General features: G+C 35.6%; 2 protein-coding genes across 2 annotated transcripts; one reads left to right on the top strand and one right to left on the bottom strand.

Annotated features, from left to right (window-relative positions):
- The first annotated feature begins 5,440 nt into the window (after nucleotides 1-5,440).
- Nucleotides 5,441-9,255, top strand: LOC136229239 (uncharacterized). Its single transcript, XM_066017889.1, has 3 exons — nucleotides 5,441-5,806; nucleotides 6,622-6,645; nucleotides 8,696-9,255. Exons 1-3 carry the CDS (start codon nucleotides 5,608-5,610, stop codon nucleotides 9,040-9,042), a joined length of 570 nt encoding a protein of 189 aa, XP_065873961.1. The 5' UTR covers nucleotides 5,441-5,607; the 3' UTR covers nucleotides 9,043-9,255.
- Nucleotides 9,256-9,348: 93 nt separating this feature from the next.
- Nucleotides 9,349-13,394, bottom strand: LOC136229238 (fatty acid hydroperoxide lyase, chloroplastic). The gene is made up of 2 exons (XM_066017888.1): nucleotides 12,938-13,394; nucleotides 9,349-10,478 (listed from the first exon to the last, which is right to left on the bottom strand). The coding sequence occupies exons 1-2, from the start codon at nucleotides 13,349-13,351 to the stop codon at nucleotides 9,456-9,458; spliced, it is 1,437 nt and encodes a 478-aa protein (XP_065873960.1). The 5' UTR covers nucleotides 13,352-13,394; the 3' UTR covers nucleotides 9,349-9,455.
- Between the last annotated feature and the right edge of the window lie 222 nt (nucleotides 13,395-13,616).

Genomic DNA, 13,616 nt, shown 5'->3' with positions numbered 1-13,616 from the left:
TGTGACAGATCCTTATTTAAATGGGAGTTTGATTCCTGATTCTTGTGAGAATTTGGGACAAAGTCTAAGAGATAGGATTCGGGGTTATGATGAATACATGAGAGAAGTTTATCAAAACTCGGAATCGCGCCATACTAAAAGGCAAAGAGTTGATAGTCGACGATTTGGTATCGAAGGCACAGCTCTTTTAGTAACTCCAAATGATGACGCGGAACCTAGAAATGCTAAAGAAGCTTTCACTTCTCTGGAAAAAGACAAATGGACTATAGCAATGCAAGAGGAACTAGATTCTATGAGATCTAACCATGTTTGGGAACTGGTTGATCTGCCAAAGGGTAGAAAAGCTGTTGGGAGCAGATGGGTTCTCAAAGTGAAGCGAAGGGCTGACAATAGTATCGAAAGGTACAAAGCTCGCCTTGTCGCTAAAGGCTATACACAACAGGAAGGAATATGGATGTTAAGACTGCTTTTCTCAATGGAGAATTAAGCGAAAAGATCTATATATCACAGCCAGAGGGCTCCGTGGTAAAAGGCTCCGAGCATAAGGTCTGCAAATTGAAAAAGTCAATTTATGGCCTTATATAGTCCTCTAGGTAATGGTACCTTCGTTTTCACAATCAAATGATTTCGAATGGCTTCAAGATGCTTGAAGAGGACCATTGTGTCTACACGAAACGGTCGGGTAGAAATTTTGTCATTTTATCTCTGTATGTAGATTACATACTGATAGCAGGAAATGACATAGAATTTGTAAGCCAAATCAAAGCTTAGCTAAACTCAAGTTTTGAAATGAAAGATATGGGCGAAGCCGCATACATACTTGAGGTTAAAATTTCAAGGGATCGATCAAAGAAACTATTAGCACTGTCTCAAGAGACTTATGTTAATAAAGTCATTGATCGTTTTGGTATGCGTGGAAGTAGGTGATAGCTCCCATTTATATAGAGTTTTTAGGATTGTTTTAGTTCGTTCTTGCTTTATTTCCATTCAATTTCAGTATCATTTTGCTATCTTTCAGTCAAAATCAGTAATTTCCATTATTTATGGCATTTTCTGTATTTTCAAATGTTTTGGGACTGTTTGAGCATTTTTCGAACCAGACCCGTGCCTTGTGGAGCACCTCCGGACAATTCAGGGACCGTCGGAGTAAATTTCAGAAGTCCAGGGACCAAAACAAAGAAAAACCGGATTCAGCCCCAATTTAGTGCCTGTCTCGATGAGACAAGGCGGGCCGATGGTTCCCAAAGGGAACCATCGCGTGGTGTCTCGACGAGACGCCTAGTGTCTCGTCGAGACACCCTCTTGTCTCGTCGAGACACCTCTTGTCTCGACGAGACGAAACGCTAGGAAGCAATTTCCCAACGTTTCCTCACTCCCTAGGCGCGAATTTCAACCTGCAAAATGCCCAAACTACCCCTAACTAAGCCTGCACTATAAATAGAACATGTTGTCATCTTTGTTAGGGTTCTTCCTTTTTCCTTTTTGTTCTTCTCTCTCTCTCTCTTTCCTTGTATTCGTTTTTATTATTTACTTCCATTGTAACAGTTCTTAGCTTGGGGGGAAGATTGATATAGGAGAGTCCTCTCCCGATTTGTAATCAGAATCAGACGAAATCGGGTTTTATATTCCTAACTCCTTATTCTGTCTCTTGCTTTTTGCTTATTTGAATTAATGATGATTCAGGCTTATAATGCGTGGTATAATTGCTTGTTTAGTTTAACTATGAACTAATCCCCATCCAATCTGGGATGGGGATGAATTGATTGCATAACCATGTATGATTAGGGATTTAGTTTACCAGATTGTTTCCAATTGATTAGATTATGCGAGCTTAATGTCTAGATTTGTCAGAGATAGGATGATTGCTAGAATGAGATTCGATGATGATCAACTAGCCTGACATAGCAGAACCTAATGACTTGAGTCTGACAAATTTAGGATTGCAGATAGGTAGATACCTGACCAAGGAATTACCTAATCCGAATTAGCATAATCTGACCTCGCTAGAGACCACTAGGAGTGCGGGCTAGTGGCTGGGCTACGGCTTTAGCCTTAATCACTACAGACCCTAATGCTTTGCATGCCCTAGGTTATATGCCTAATCAAGCCGTCAACCAAATGCATATGAATAGACTACAGGAGATTGACAATCTTCACGTGGTTAATTAGGTGGTTACCGTCAATTATCATTATGATATGAAACTAAATCCCAGTAAATCATACATGGAATCCAATTAAGGGAATCCCCATCTTAGATTGTGTCATCAATTAATTCGAATTCTTCCCTGTCAAACGTTTTTATCTTTTATTTTAGAAAATTTGCCTCTTTAATCACTCCACCACATATTTAACCTTCCGAACAATTGTGTTCCTACCTTGGGCCGACTAGTTGTGATAAATAATCCTTGTGGTTCGATCCTGTGCTTAGCACTGTATTACTTGCTGCGATAGGATACACTTGTCCTGTTAACCGCTATATACTTTACGAGCATCAGTAGGCCTGTAGATAACCCGATGACTAAGGACATCACCCTAAGTACCAAAATGTGTCCAAAGAATCCAAACGAAAAGAAAAGGATGGAAAAAGTTCCATATGCAAGTGTCGTAGGTAGTCTAATATACGCCATGTTGTGTACAAGACCTGATATCTGTCATGCCGTTGGGATGGTGAGTAGATATCAGTCCAACCCAGGACTAGCACATTGGGCAGCTGTGAAGAGGATACTGAGGTACCTCAAAGGAACATCAGATTATTCTCTATGTTATCAAGGTAAAGACCTAAATCTGATAGGATACACGGATGCTGATTGGGCAGGAGACTTGGACGAAAGAAAGTCCACGTCAGGCTATGTGTTCTTGCTAGGAAATGGCACGATTTCCTGGAGTAGCAAGAAACAAACTTGTGTAGCCCTGTCCACCATGGAAGCTGAATACGTATCGTATTCATCAGCAGTTCAAGAGGCTGTTTGGCTGAATCGGTTCCTAAACAACTTGAATGTAACCAATTGTCAAACCCAAGTCATAGTTAACAGTGATAGTCAATCTGCTATAGCTTTCGCTAAGGACCAGAGGTTCCACAGCAAATCAAAGCACATAGAAATTAAGTATCATTTTGTTAGGGACTTAATTGCACGCAAAGAAGTTAATGTGAAGTATATATCTACTCATGACATGGTGGCAGATCCCTTCACCAAACCAGTCAAGAGAGATGTTTATGTTAAACATGTTAGATCCCAAGGATTGTTTAGGATCTAAGTATACTTCTCATTCTTCATTGTTTTATTTGTAAGATATGAATTATTAATAAAGGTTTTATGAAATTTCATCAATACACGAGTGCGAGTATTTAATTGTAAATATTTGCTGTTATGAACTCAAAATGCATGTTTAGACAGAATGTAGCTCACTCACATGAGCAGTTTCCCCCATTTCGTCAATGTGATGATAAATGAAGGATGAGGCTGTCTTTGAGCAATTTCGAGAGCTTGTTCAATGATAGAAGTCGTCTTGCTATAGACATGGAAAAGTGTTTCCATTACGGTGCAAGATAACATGTGTTACAAATACATGGAAAAAGATTAACAAGTAATCTAAAAGGGCAAATTTGCGATAACTTATAGCCTTCTGTCATAGCCAAAAGTGATCATCATAAGTGATGAACTAAAGTTAGATGTTCAGGCACATCTAGACCTATGCTTCTGTATGGTGTTAATAACATGCTCTTCTTCAGAAAAGAATTGAACGCCATAACACATGACCCCTACCATGTGTGCTTTAGTGACCACGAGATGGAAAAGTAGATTGATCTCGCCTTTTCCTAATGTGAGACTCACGTCATGAAGATGCGCTTCTTGACTATTGTTTATCCTTATAGACCCTAGACTTATTCTAAGAAGTTTAGTCTGATGTAGCTACCTTGGAAAGGGATACCTCGAGGTTGATGAGATAATACCAACCAAAGAGACCCTGACTGGATAAGCGAATCAAATTATAATGGACAGAATAATGTTAAGAGGGAAAGACATCCATTTGAATCATATCTAAGTGTTTCTATTCTTCACCGTCCGGACACTTATGCATATGTGCATATTTGTGAAAAATAGATGTACTGTAGAGATACGAAGACTACAGTGGATATGATATGGAGTCTAGGATAAAAGCATACACCACCGACGATCCATGTTCAAATCTAAGATCTATATATCTCTAACGAGTACATAGTTCCAAGTTTGTTACATGAAAATCGAGCAGCTATATGTTCTAACGAGTATATAGCACTAGAGCTCTCGATAGTATGCCGATCGCACGAACTATTTGCAAGAGTATGATAGAGACCGAGATTGAGAAAGTTTGGAATAAGTTCCATTGCGTGCGAGTGGGAGATGTTGGAATTAATTGGATATGGATCCAATTAGGCCCGCCCGAAATGGAACGGGCCCAAACCCAATAAGAAATAGGGTTAGGTGATCTATTTATTCAGTATAAATAGAAACCCTAATCGATCATAATTCTAAGAGAATTAGAAGAGAGTCAGAAATTAGGTTTTGAGATACAGGATCTCCAGAGAATTTTTTCTCTCCTCTTTTTCCCTAAGCCGTCGCCCCTCTCTCTATTTTTGGGATTCGTCGTCGCTTTAGTTCGTGAACCAATTGTCTTCCTCTTCCAATTCTATTGGCGTGGTTGAAGGCTTGACCGGTGATACTAGATCGGGTGATTGATCCGAAATCCTTTCGCTGCAAATCAAGAATGGGATCTGCACTACAAGAGGTAACCCGTAAACCCGTTTACTTATTCGAATAAATATATATGTTGTGAATATATGCTTATCCCAACATTTTTATTAGAATTACATATTGATTTGGTAGATTTCAAAGTTAATATATTCTAACACACTTAAATATATCATGTTAGTAAAAAGCAGTTTGGGATTTAATATTAGTAGGTTTTGATATGTGATAGTTCAAGTACAAGTTTAGAGGAAAAAAAATGATAAATTTAAATATGTAATTTGTATTTATAACTTGTTATAGTTTTTTTTTTTTTGCTTAATACATTAAAAGTCTTAAAAACCTGATTAAAAAGCCGAATTGCCTCTTGAATTTGGTTGAGAAATCGATTCACTCCTAAATTTATGAAATGTATTATTAAAGTAGGATGATTAACTGCTCAAATTTATTAAGCAAACTGAAAGGTTAATAAATCATGTTAAACAAATTATGGGATTAGTAGATAGGGGTTGAATAGTTTTCTGTAAATAAATTTAAAAAGTTAGTAAGCTAATCAAATTTTTTTTTTTTTTTTTGGAACAAATTGAGAGGCTATTAATGTTGACTTCCTTTTTTATTTTTTAATGTGATCGAATATGTAAATTCTAATATTTATGTAGGGTTTGTTAGAAAGTTGTGGATTTGATTTTAAACCCCCAACCCAACAGTGCACTTGAGTCAAATAATAAAATAGGGAGATGAGTGAGCTGAAGAAATTGGCGAGTGAAAAACAAACAACAGTGAAATATGAATATTGACTGGCTTGCCGGTGCCATGTTCCATTTTAATTGATTTGGGCGTCTCTCAGATCCCACTTCTCCTTCCAACAGATTTATCATCTATGGCTATGAATCAGTCGGCGCTGGTGAAATTGGTCCTTTCCTTCATCGGTTTATGCATAACTGCTTACATTCTCGGTCCTCCGCTCTATTGGCATTTCAAGGAAGGCTTAGCTGCTGTCACCCACTCTTCTTCTTCTTCCTCTTGCTCTCCTTGTCTCTGTGATTGCTCTTCTCAGCCTCTTCTTTCCCTTCCTCAAGGTATTCCCTTTTCCCTTATTTTTCCAGATCTCTTTGTTTCCTCACTTCTTTATATTCTAATTATGCATTTGCTTCCACAATTAAATCTTCATTTGATGCGAATTTCCCAATTTCAGAAAATTTTAGTTGCATTCCAGATCCGCTTTTGATACTGTTCAAATCTCAGGCTTATCGTTCCAAATTAGCATTTTATTTACGATAGACATCTGTCAATTTCCTTCAATTGTTTTTGCATATTTATGATGTGTTTATTTGGTAAGCCAAACTTAACAACATTTAATGTTTTCTGATAATTAGCAAAAGGCAAGAGCATACTTACATTTCCTGCACGATGTTATGATCCATGTCTTAAATCTTCGCAGTATCAGTAGATTGTTGGACTCTTAAACATTAATCAAAATGCAAATCAACTATTTTCTCCCTAAGCAATTGTTGTATTTCTTAACTGCTTGCCCCAAACATTAATATGAAACTCATATATACACTTGCTTTATTGTCACTTTGAATACTTTTTTTTATGCACAATGCTGTAATCTCCTGATGGATGGATGAATTATAAAGTTCAACAAAGTATAGGGATCATTGGTCATTTGGTTTTTAACGTCATGAATTGTGCACATATATAGGGGCATGTAAACATGTATTGACTAGGCTCTGGCTCTCAATGTGAAATTATATAATGGTAGCTTCATCTGTCTAATCTGCCCAATGAGTTTCTCTGATACTTAACTTTTCACAAATGCATTGCGGGTGCTGTATTTGGTTAGGTAATCAATCGTGCATATACTGAAACTCTTTCTTTGTTTTCTATGCAGGATTTAGCAATGCTTCCTTTGCAGGTTAGTCTCTCTTCAAGTAACACATAATGCAATTTCATTTACCAGATGAATTCTGAAATCTGAATAACTTAAGCTCTCAACTTTTATGTAGTCCTACAAGTACATGCATTATTAAAGTAGAGACAGAAGAATTTTCTATATTCTCTATCTGCAGCAGCTGTCATGCAGTTTCACTTAGTGATGCATTAATATACCTTCTGTTACAATTGATTAGAATTTTAGAAAATTAAATTAGCCTACTAAACTCAGTCACAATGAGGAAACCCAAATCATAGTCTTATTTCATAACGGAAATATTCATAACAAGGATGCAATTACACATATTTATTATATGGATACATGAATAAAGACCACCTTCCTGGCAGTCAGTTTTAAAGACACAAGGCGCGCTAAGGGGTCCTGGAGCCTAGGCTCAAGGTGCAAGGTTAGGCGCGCGCCTTAGAAACACAAGGTGCATAAAATAAAATAAAAATATATAATCTTTTAGTAGTTAAGCATACAAAAAAAAAAAAAAAAAAAAACCACTTATGACCAAACAAACAAAACAAAACCACATAAAAACATAATACTAAATCATAAATGCAAAAAACACCAAATTAAGTTCATACTTAATAAAGACACATAACTAATGCTGCTAAATTAATAACCATTCATTGTCAATCAAAAAGAACACACAACAAAAACTAATAATCATCATCAAGATCATCCTCCAAATTAATATGGTCCTCTCCAAGGCGCACCAGGCCCCAAGGCGCACACAGAGCCTCAACTTTAAGGTTCAAGGCTCAAGACCTTGAGCCTAGCTGAGGCACGCCTGAGGTATTCGATAAAAAATATAACTATGGGCGCGACTTTAACAACTATGCCAACTACAGCATAAAGAACTACCCTTTTCATGATTATTTGATAAAATATATGTTCTACCAGAAGTATTTGTTACATGCATGCATCTTGTTTGTGCCATAGAATGAGACTGTTTCCATTTCTCCAACAAATATTGTTTTTCTTGACAACTCTAGTTGTTTTCCTTTCTTTTTCTTTAAATGGTTGTTTTGGAAAATGGATCGTTGTGTACTTAACGTGCCACAAGATGCAATGGTAAACTGGTCAGGAGAGGCACAAAGTGTCATTTTATTGTTCTTTGTTTCAATAAACAGTCTCACATGCATCGGAGGAGGATGTTCTTAATTTAACCTTGTCAAAACTGGATGTTGGGGCTCCATATTTCTTTTCACTACTTGGCATGTTAGATGATACTGAACAAAAATTGGACTTGCTCCACCACGTTGTGCTTACCATTATGAGCCTTCAGCTCAGATTCTTTATGCGCATATGTTTGAAAGAAAAATAGTTGATGCAGTATAGAAACCGTAAACATTTAGTGTTGTAAAGTACATTGTGCTTTTGAATTTGCCTGTTTGGCCTACACTTCAAAGAAACAATCCCTTCTCAGCAGCATTTTGTTGTGTTTGCAAAATTCTGTCCTGCTTGTGACAAACTTTTCTAACCCATGAATCTTTTTAGGTAGACATGAAGCACTGGCCGAATATCATAACGCATCCCCTATATTTTGAGTGAAAACTTGGACACCTCAACTCACTTGCCCAAACTAGTTTTGGACATATTTGAGGTGGTAACTTACGGCCCATATACTTTTAGTTGAACATCATAGACAACTCAACTTGTTCAACTATTTTTGAACACCTCTTTATGCTCTTAGATGGTGCTTGTGATGCATCATGCAGGTTAGTGTATTTCCACCATTAAGAACTTGAGTTGATAGATAGTTAGTGGAAGGAATATTGTCTCGAAATAGAGTGCCCTTTTAAATTAAAGCTCAGCTATTGAGCAGCATAATATGTAGTTCTTTTGTGTTTATTTTATATGAATAGTTGAGCTTTCTACAAGGTTCAACTCAAAGTATAGATTGCCAATGGACTATTTTGAACGGAAACTTTTCAATTTTGCCTATATATTTGTGATTTGTATTGACCTGATATTTGCAGTCTGGAATTATTGTTTCTTATTTGAGTTTGTGTACATTGTACAGATTGTGCAAAGCGTGACCCAGAGGTAAGTGAAGATACTGAAAAGAATTTTGTAGACTTACTAACAGAAGAACTGAAACTGCGGGATGCTGAAGCTTCGGAGAATCATCGGCGAGCAGACATGGCTCTGCTAGAGGCTAAGAAGATGACGTCCCAGTATCAAAAGGAAGCAGACAAATGCAATTCAGGGATGGAAACATGTGAAGAAGCAAGGGAGAAAGCTGAAGCTGCATTAGTAGCACAGAAGAAAATGACGGCAATGTGGGAGGCAAGGGCCCGTCAGAGAGGGTGGAAAGAAGGCGTTGCGAGGTCTAATGTGCAGTCGCAAGGAAACGTGGAGTCCATATAGTAAAACCCATTGTGGTGTGATACAGAAGATATGATGCAGTGTAGTGGTAAGCTATGCTGAAGTTTCATAGTTGTGATAGTAAAGTTAAATCAGATGCTACCTCTCATTTCTTATTAGTCAAATATATCTTGTTGAAGCAAAAAGAGTCAAATATTTTGTAACAATCGTCTAAATGTATAACTCAGCAAGTGCAAAGTAATTTATGTTCTGTCACTATGCAATAGCAGCAACTAAGGATTTTTTTATGCAATTGGACCACTGCAGTGCAGTGGTTTGTCTACTGGAGCATGAGAACCGCACCAAAGGTTGTAGATAATGCATCCATCCATTATTTTTATTTATGCTTCGTTCTAAAATTGATGTACTAGATTAATACAGGCAGCGTAGTTAATAATACTAATACTAATACATCATCACTGTTTAGGCTTTTGAAGGGCTGTGATTGAAGTAGATGTCCCAGTAATAGAATCATACCTCCTAAACAAGTGTGCCACAATTAAAAAGGCAGTGATTGTCACATAATCCTTCCCTGCACATTGTTTATTGGACTCACTGGGTGAGCAGGTTTGTGGGCCATTTGACCAGTATAAATAATTGAGCAAGTCTTTACCGGAACCCATGAACCTGTCCGGTATAAATGTCTCGGGGTCATGGAATATCTTAGGATCTTTCATTGCTAAGGGTTGATATCCACATAGTAACTCACCCTTTTTGACTTGAAAGACGGAGCCATGGGAAGTGAGTTGAAAGTCCTTCCTAGCTCGGGCGTACTGGAGTGGAACAGGTGGATTGAGTCGAAGGGTTTCGTAAACCACAGATTGAAGGAGTGGCATATGATTGAGGGAGTCAAAAGTTAAAGAGGTAGTTTTCCTGACCTCTTTACATAGTTTTTGTTGTAAGCCAGTGGTATCGGTGGCAATAGTGTTGAGTAGAGCAGGAATGAAAACAGAGAAGCCGCCAAAAGCATTGAAACCAAGTATGAAGAGTAGATTGTGGATGGTTTCAGACTCAGTGAGTCCAAAATCAGTCTGACCTCGTAGTAGGACATCCTTAGCTTGAGTTTTGATGAAGTTAACTAAGTTGTTATAATATCCACTAACGAGGAAAAAAGGGTAAGGAAAGGAGTGAAGAAAGATTTCAACAAGTGGCTGAGCAACAAGTATAGGAACAATGGGAAGGAGCTGAAGGGCGAGCCAGAGGTCAAGCATAAGATATCCAGACTTAGCAATTTGAGGGTCATTAGCAGGGTCAGCTCCGGTAAGTGATTTGGTGAGGAAGCAGAAAAGGCATTGCTGAAGACTGAAAAAGTATGAGCAACTGCCTTTTTCTGAAATATCACTTTCCACTTCATCCCATAGTCTATCAAAGTTATACACAAGCTCTGTCATCCAAACTTTTGAGCTCCTTTTCAATATGTCAAGTGCAAACTTTTTTACCTGAAAACCATCAAACCAATTCTTTTTTAGCAATGGTTTAAGGTTATACACCACCTATAGAATTTTGTTCACACTTTACCAATGACTATAAATTTTTTCACAATTTGAATGAAACTATGTGATAAGTTACTATAAAATACACAATAATGTCATAGAAAAGAAAATGTTAAATTGATAGTTAAAACTTAAAAATAGTTTTTATTAGACACATCTTTTCACGTGAATATTCTATGGGTTTGAAGCATTTACAACACACATATCTTAAACCAACTCGAGTGGAAGATTACAACCTTCTACGCCACAAATATATTTGGTTGTAACAATTGTATTAAAAACCGAACTGGACTATCTGATTCAACTACGAACTGGTTATAGCTTATTGGTATTAACCCGCCTCGAACCGAAAAATTGAATTGACCCTGGTTTATTTAGAATATTAAACTTTAAAAGCTAATCACCCACCCCGATCTGACATCTCTTTATGTTAGAAGCCTTTCTTTGGAGATAAAAAAACACTTTAATGTTAGGCTGTCTAATTTATTTTGGGACTCAATCTTCTTGCTATTGGTTTTGGTTCCTATTCTTGGAAAGTAAGTTTTTCAGTATGTTCATACTTTTATTACTGTAGTTGTATCCACATAAGTAATTTAATTGGCATTCTTATTTTTCCTATGAGTTTTTTATACTACAATTTAATTTAATTGCCATTTTAAATCTCAAATATTAGACTTGTTCTTATCATGCCATTTATAATTTTTACTATTTGATCTAAAATGTTTTGTTTTGACACACGTGAATTAAAAACTTAAAATGATACTAGTACTACTTAAAAAGCATGAATAATTTTTTATTATATGTTTGGTCCAGAAACATGTGGTTTTAATGCTTTAGTACATGCTTATATAATATGTTGGGTCCACAAACATGTGGTTTTAATGCTTTTTTTTTTTTCTATAAGACAAGCTTTTGCTTGTGAATCCCTATCTCATCCAGAGACCTTCATCATCCTCATTTTGGTTTATTGACTCATTAATATTTTATTCAAATATATTAGCTTTTTTTTTATCTTTTCTCTTTTATCACATTAAAATTATTAAGATAAACATACATAAATTTAATTTAACATAAAATTAAAATTTGGTTAACAATGTTAATTTATCTTTTCAAAAGAAAAACAATGTTAATTTATTTAATCTGCATTCAAATTTTGTGTTTTAAACAATTTAAAATCAAATTTTTTTATCACGTGGCTATAAAAAAAAAAACTGTAAAAAAGATAATACTTTTTAATTGAATTATATATTTATAACTAAGTAATTCGGTAAAAATAAATAAATAATTGTTAAGAGTTTTGGGTAATTAGAGAGATGTTTAAGTTTTATTTATCATAGAGAAGAAAAATATTGAGTTTGGGGATGTAAATAATAATAGTATTTGGCCATGTTTGCTAAATAGTTATTAGCAGTAGCGAATACAAGATTACTTGGTTGGGGGACCGATTTTACATGTGCGTTCGGAGAAGAAAAAAAAATTGCTAGATCGAACTTGCTTACTTTTTTTTCATATATATATACATGTTATAATTTGAATGGTCAAGAACCAATTTTAAGTATTAATGTACCAATTTCTCAAAATTAAGCTAGATTTCGTTTAATAGTCCTAACAGTAAAAAAAATGGATTTAGGGAGGTTTGAACATGTGAAAAAATTGATTTCAGATGACCTATTAGGCCAAAAAAATTAATAATTTGGATTTAAGGAGGCCTAAGAGGTAAAAAAAAAATAGAAATTTGGATTCAGAGGGGCCTAACATGCCTAAAAAAATTAGAACTTTGGATTTAGAAAGTATTTAATAGGTCCAAAATATTGAAATTTTGAATTTTAGACAAGCCTAACACGTAATGAGATATATTTAATTTTTTTTAGTTCAATGCTAGTTTCTAAAAAAAATTATAAAATTTTTACATTTTTTTATTTTTACTTTTAAAATCTTAAAATTTAATTTAGAAATTAAGTTGTTTGAGTCTTAAAAATAAGAAATTATTTTTTTAATAGAAAAGACATAATAAAAATGAGTTCAAAAGTGTTATGAAAATAAATAAATAAATAAATTAATAATGGTAACATAGTTTTATAATTATTGAAAAATAAAATTTAAACAAATAAGCACTTTCTAAAATAAATTAAGTCGTGGGAATTGAACATGAGACCTTTAAAAAAACAAGTGTTTTTAACTATCTCATTTACCTATTAATAATATTAAGATCTAAAACTATTCGTGACCATAGAAGTTCCGGCGGGGTTCCGCCCCTGGTTATTAGCTATGATTAGGGTTTTGAATAGTTGATTTGATTATTCTTTACAAGAGAAATAGATTGAGTACTCTTTCTTTCAATCAAAGCTCAAAATTTAGAAATTGGTGAAAAGTGTAGTTTTACACAAAAAAAGAGAAAAGGTTACCTTAGCGTGTTGAGGGTTAGAAGGATCAGAATAAACAGCAGGTGTAATACCGCCGGTGAAGGCAGTACTAGGCATGAAATCACCAATGAGTAGATTGTTTTTTTGGACGATTTCCAAATCGAATAGATGAGAAAAAGAGTCGCAACCAAGCACTGCAACTACCTTTGGGTTTACTCCTCCCCAGAATGGAAACGACGGTGGAACATTTGTGCGGAATACTGTTGATTTATACTTTTCTATTCTTGTCTTGAAGAACTTTTCCGGCCCTTGAAACCAGAAATAATCTAGCCTATCGGATATTTCACCAACCATTGGCCATCCGTACGACCCTGGTATTCTACCAACACTTTCCTTCTTCTCCGAACACATTCGCGGGGGGGATAAAATCCTCATTTGCGTCAAAACGGAAGCCATGGCCGCCGACGAAGATGTGATGTGATACAAGAAACAACTAATGCCAATGAATGAGAATATAAAAAGAGATAGTGAACAAGACAATACGATGAACAAGTTCCATCGGGTCCCACTTCCCAAGTACTGCTTCGGCTCCATCTTCCAATGATTGAAGGGACAATTACAAAACTAGCACATTCTAAGATATTAGTTTTCTTTAACTGATTTTGAAAAACTCATCAAAACTAACACATCTCATTAACTAAATTCCAACATTGCTTTTGTC

Source organism: Euphorbia lathyris, chromosome 5, assembly GCF_963576675.1.
Source record: "Euphorbia lathyris chromosome 5, ddEupLath1.1, whole genome shotgun sequence".
Lineage (NCBI taxonomy): Eukaryota > Viridiplantae > Streptophyta > Magnoliopsida > Malpighiales > Euphorbiaceae > Euphorbia > Euphorbia lathyris.
Note: the sequence above shows the minus strand (reverse complement) of the source record. Positions and strands in the feature narration are given on the sequence as shown.

Coding starts and splice junctions, on each gene's coding strand:
- LOC136229239 (XM_066017889.1), top strand. CDS start 5,608: ATGGCTATGAATCAGTCGGCGCTGGTGAAATTGGTCCTTTCCTTCATC. Junction 5,807..6,621: donor TCTTCTTTCCCTTCCTCAAG/GTATTCCCTTTT, acceptor TTTTCTATGCAG/GATTTAGCAATGCTTCCTTT. Junction 6,646..8,695: donor TAGCAATGCTTCCTTTGCAG/GTTAGTCTCTCT, acceptor TACATTGTACAG/ATTGTGCAAAGCGTGACCCA.
- LOC136229238 (XM_066017888.1), bottom strand. CDS start 13,351: ATGGCTTCCGTTTTGACGCAAATGAGGATTTTATCCCCCCCGCGAATG. Junction 10,479..12,937: donor CTAACCCTCAACACGCTAAG/GTAACCTTTTCT, acceptor GATGGTTTTCAG/GTAAAAAAGTTTGCACTTGA.